This window comes from Chrysochloris asiatica, unplaced genomic scaffold (assembly GCF_000296735.1).
Source record: "Chrysochloris asiatica unplaced genomic scaffold, ChrAsi1.0 scaffold00110, whole genome shotgun sequence".
NCBI classification, from domain to species: Eukaryota; Metazoa; Chordata; class Mammalia; order Afrosoricida; family Chrysochloridae; genus Chrysochloris; species Chrysochloris asiatica.
In genome coordinates, this window is record NW_006408628.1 from 8,997,601 (window position 1) to 9,002,254 (window position 4,654).

Sequence of the window (4,654 nt, forward strand, 5' to 3'; positions counted from 1 at the left end):
GCCGCAGCTCTCGCCCTGACGCCCGGGCCCCGCGCAAGCTGGCTCCGGTCGCCTTGCACCCTGTCCGCGCTTGCCAGCCCTCGAGCGGCCACCATGCTGCCACCCGCGCTCTCCCGCCTCGGGCTGCTACTGCTGCTCCTCTTGTACCCAGCGCACGTCGGCGGACTGTGGTGGTGAGTGAGCTCAGCGCTGTCGGGGCGCTTGAGGGCGAGACACTGGCGGTGGGGGCTCCGCTCGGCGTTCGTTGCTCCCGGCTCTACCTGCGCTCGGAAGACCTGCGCGCCGCTCCCCTCTAGGCGTGCCCCGGGCGCATCAGAACTGCCACTTAGATTTTTGAAACTGCAGTGCAGGGTCAGGGGGCTGACTATATGCTCAATCCTGGTGCGAGAGAACACTCAGGAGACCGGGGAAGACATGTAGTCAGAGATCAGAAGAAAGGAGTGTATGAGGAGGGCCCTGGAATTTGGGGAGGGGACTTGATTTGGGGAAAGAGACGAACTAGGTGAGGACACCACAAGGCAGGAAGGACAAACATCCGTTCCCTCCTCAGCCCACTAGCCTCTCTTAGGGCTTCTTTGGAGCAAGAGGTGATGGAGGGAAAGGGAACGCAAAGGGGAAACTGAGCCCGGAGCTTGGGTTTCTCTAGTCTACCTCCTCCTCCCTGAGCAAGGAAGAGGAGAAAAGGCAGGAAAGAGACGCAGGCTTCGGGTCCTTCCAGACGTGGGGACCATGAACTAAAAATGGGAAGTACGGGACCTGGGAAGGACGGGATGAAACCTGGGTGGAGACTGGTGGAAGGGAGGGAAGTTTGGCTAGTCAAAGGATGGGGGGCGTCTTTCCAGCGCGGGCCTGCGGACCTGGCCCTAGTCTTCCTGAGCAGATACCTAGGCAGCGAAAGTTGAGGGAGCAGAAAGCCTTCAGGCGGGGACGAGGTCGGGGAAGGTAGAAGCTGTGTTGGGATCTTGAAGCCCTCTCTCCGCCGCACCCCCTTCACACAAACACACACACACACACACACACACACCCCACACACACCCCTTCTGTGTCTTCTGAGCCGCGAAGACCCGCCCGGAATAGTTTAGAGTTTGGAGAGGAGGGACTAGGACAATAGAGCGAATGGATCAGCCAATCCTAATAAGGCAAGGTTTTGTTAATTTGCATATCGCGACGTCATTGGCTGTGCTCTGCATTCTCCACTCCTCCTCTGTCCCCTGGATTTTGAAGGTGGGTGGGGCAGGCCGACCCTCATCTCTAGGGAGATGAGGAGCAGGATGCCCACACAAGGAGCTGCTGGCTGAAGTCCCTTTTTCGTAATAGGGTACAAATCGAAGACAACCTCAGATCTCGGCTAGGAACCATACATTCTTTAATCCAGTTTGGCATAACATAATAACAGTTTTGCAATCAGACAGACCTGAGATGTAACCTTGAGCAAGTTCCTTCCCCTCTGTCTTAACTGCAAAATAGGAATAACAGTTTCCCTACCTAGCCGACTTCCTGGGAGAATCCGTTGGGATGACTTACAAAGTGATCTGATTAGGAAGTGCTCAATAGAGTCCTGGTGTGGTGCTGTAAGATCAGCACTGAACTGCTAACTGCAGGGTCGGCCATTCAAACCCACCAACCACTTCTTGGAAACCCTATGGAGGCTGCTATGAGTCACACGGACTTGACAGCACTTAACAGCAGTAAATGCAGGCCCCGTTTCCACACCTCAGGTACTCCTGCCTAGGATCCCCAGAGGTGAAAAGAGGGATTAATTAAAATGTGAAACCCCAAAACAAGACTTGTCAAGAGCTCTCTCTTCTCTCCTTCCTGTCTTTGCTCTTTCTCATGGGGGTTGCCTTCTTTCCCCTCCCTTTACATCTGTTCAAATTGTTTCCATTTTTCCAGTTCAAACACCACTTCTTCCAAGAAGCAGTCTCTCTCCTCCCTCTAGACTGACCTTCTCTGTGTTCCCATTGCATCATGAGTACCAGGCAATGATGCCTGCTACCAGCTCCTCTTGAGTCTCTCTACCCTGCTCCACTCAAGTGCCTGGAAGGCAGAGGCTTTGTCTTTAGGCTCCTGAGGCCCAAAGACAGAGTAGGCACTGGGGTAGCTTTGAAGAGTGTTGCTGAATGGGTTACTCACTTCTTTGGGGTTTTTACCCTTGGGGGTTCCTCTGTCTGGGGTGAGCTGCTGAGTAAGAGCCAAGCAGAGAGAGAGAGGCCTGGTCTTGGGAACTGACCCTGAAGCTGGAAAGCAGAGAGTGGGGGAGGAAATGAGGAGGGCAGGTGTGGGAGAACACAGGGGCCTTCATGGCCACAGCTGCAGGGGGAGCCTGGTGAAGAGTGAGGGGCTGGGGTGATAAGGTGTCTGCCCTCAGAGAGAACCTGCCTTTCCTGCCCCTGCCCGCCTGCCCGCCTGGCCCCCCTCATTCTCCTCTATCTCTGATGCTTCATTCCTTTGGTCCCAGCTCAGACTCCTTTTCAGGATGTGTGACTCTGCTTACACTCCTGTCTTCACCTCACCCCTCCTGCCACTGCCGCTCCCCAACCCCACTTCGGCTAGGAGTTTTCAGGCCTAGGGCCTACAGGATATTCCCTGATGTCTAGGACCTGCTTGCTGGCCCTTTCAGGGAATGGGGCCAGAGCTGGAGCTCCAGTGGTGACCAGGAAAAGAGTTGGAACGGCAGCAAACTAGTGTAACACAGTCGGAAATTCTAGCACCACGCAGGTTGGGACCAGAAAGAACCCTAGGACCTCTGGGTGGCTCAGTTGTTCTGGTTAGCATGGGCTGGTGCTGAAGGCCCAGGCCTTGGAATTAGCTCAGGGACCTGGATCCAGGTTCCAGGGAAGTTTCCTTCCACCTTCTTACTCCCTCTCATTCCTTCTCCAAATTCTTGCTCTCTAAACTCTGCCTCCGGCCTCTCTGTCTCTCTCCCATCTGTAACCATATCTTTGTGAATCTCAGTTTCTAGGACATTGGCCAGGCCCTCTTGAGGTTATTTTGTCCAGCCCACTGCCTCCAGGCCATCTAGCCTATTATCCTCTGGACCTGACAGACCCCTTTTAAGTGTGAGGCAGAGAGAGAGGCTATAGCTTCCTGGTCATCAACTCCTGTCCCCCTACCCCCCAGGAAGTTCTTCTCAATGTCTGCCCCATCTTTATTTATACCTTCAATCAGTAGTAGGTGTAGAAAATAGCTCACTCTCCCAGAATAGCCAAATCAATCTCCCTTCTCTCTTCCTCTTTCTGTTTTATATTTTCAGTGAAAGAAATGAACCCTCCCCTTGTTCCACTAGGAAAAACATAGTCCAGTCTTGCTCCTCACACTCCCTTCCCCTCTTCCATCTAGCATTGTACACACACACACACACACACACACCCTCAGTTATGAAGAAGAAACAGGCTCAGAAGCTTAGGACAGCCTCATCTCTGGCCCCACAGGGAGGTAGGAAAGGACCCAACTGCTGCCTCTCTCCCTCATCCCAGGCTAGGCCTGGCCACTCTTTCCTATACTGTCTTCCTCTGGGGCCCCTAGCGCTCCTCTAACAGTCCTGTTGCTGGCCCCCGCTGAGCTCAGGGTGGGGTGCAGTGGGGTGGGGGTGTGGTGGTTGTCCAGTCCCCCTTCCAGGCCTCCAGCCTTGGCAGCTTCCCCTGGAGGGAGACAATGGAGCTGTGAGCAGAAAAGGGCAGGGGCAAAGGAGTCTGGCTCAATATGGCCCAGAGCATGCCCGGAGCTCACCCGAGTCCTGGCACTGTGTCATTTCCTGGGGGGTGCAGCCCCCTCCTGCCCCATTCTCATCAGAAATCAGGAATTGGGGGAAGGGCAGTGGGAGGTTTGATCACCAGGGCCTATTGAGGGAGATTCCAGAACATGCACTTTGATGGGGGAAATGAAGCTGCGCAGGACAAGAGGCGAGGGCGGTGCCGGCAGCTGGCCGGCACTCGGTCAGCTCCCCCCACCCCCCGCCTCCCCGCAACCACCAGCCCATTAACCGCAAGCAAAAGAGCAGAAGGTACCAGGGTAACACGAAGTCTGTCGTCTGCCTACTGAGAAGAGCGCCCTCTAGCTGCGCTCTCCTTCCTGCCTGGAACTGGGCGCAACATTGGGTGCCTCCCCTGAACTCTCGGAGGGAGGAGCTGATGGAAAGGTCGCAGGGAGGGTTCTTCTCTTCTCCACCTGGCCTCTTTGGCTGCTTCCTCCAGCACCGAGCCCTTGGTTTAGTCTAGAAATTAGACCTAGAAGAGATCATCTGATCCAATCTTCTCACTATATGATGAGGGCACCAAGGCCCAGGGACAGGAGGTGACTTGTCCAAGGCCACCCAGAATGCTGGATGTAGAGTGTGTAGGGGAATGTGTGTGTGGCCGATCAGGAAAGAGGCATGGGGTCCTCCATAGGCCCCTTCAACCGTCTTTGCTTCCTTCAGCGAGGTGTGTATGTGGGGGATTTCCAAACACCCACTATGGGAGAGCGTTAGGCACAGGTTCATCTCCCAAAGGGTCCAGCAGAAAGTCAGGCTGCCTTGCCTTTGCCTCCCACAGTCCTAGCCAATAGGGAGGTGTTTGGTGATGTCTGTCAGGAAGGGGAAGCCCCGCCTCTCAAGAGCGAGGAGGAGAGAATGTGCGGGAGATAGGGAGGGCAGTGCTTCGGACAGGGCAAAGGG

At 55.2% G+C, this 4,654-nt stretch overlaps 1 protein-coding gene across 1 annotated transcript in view; it reads left to right on the forward strand.

Annotated features, from left to right (window-relative positions):
• Window positions 1-93: 93 nt before the first annotated feature.
• Window positions 94-4,654, forward strand: part of WNT6 (wingless-type MMTV integration site family, member 6) — a 15,184-nt gene continuing 10,623 nt past the window's right edge. Inside the window, exon 1 of the mRNA XM_006867817.1 lies at window positions 94-173. Within this exon, the coding sequence (XP_006867879.1) occupies window positions 94-173 (80 nt within the window). The remainder of the gene's footprint in view (window positions 174-4,654) is intronic.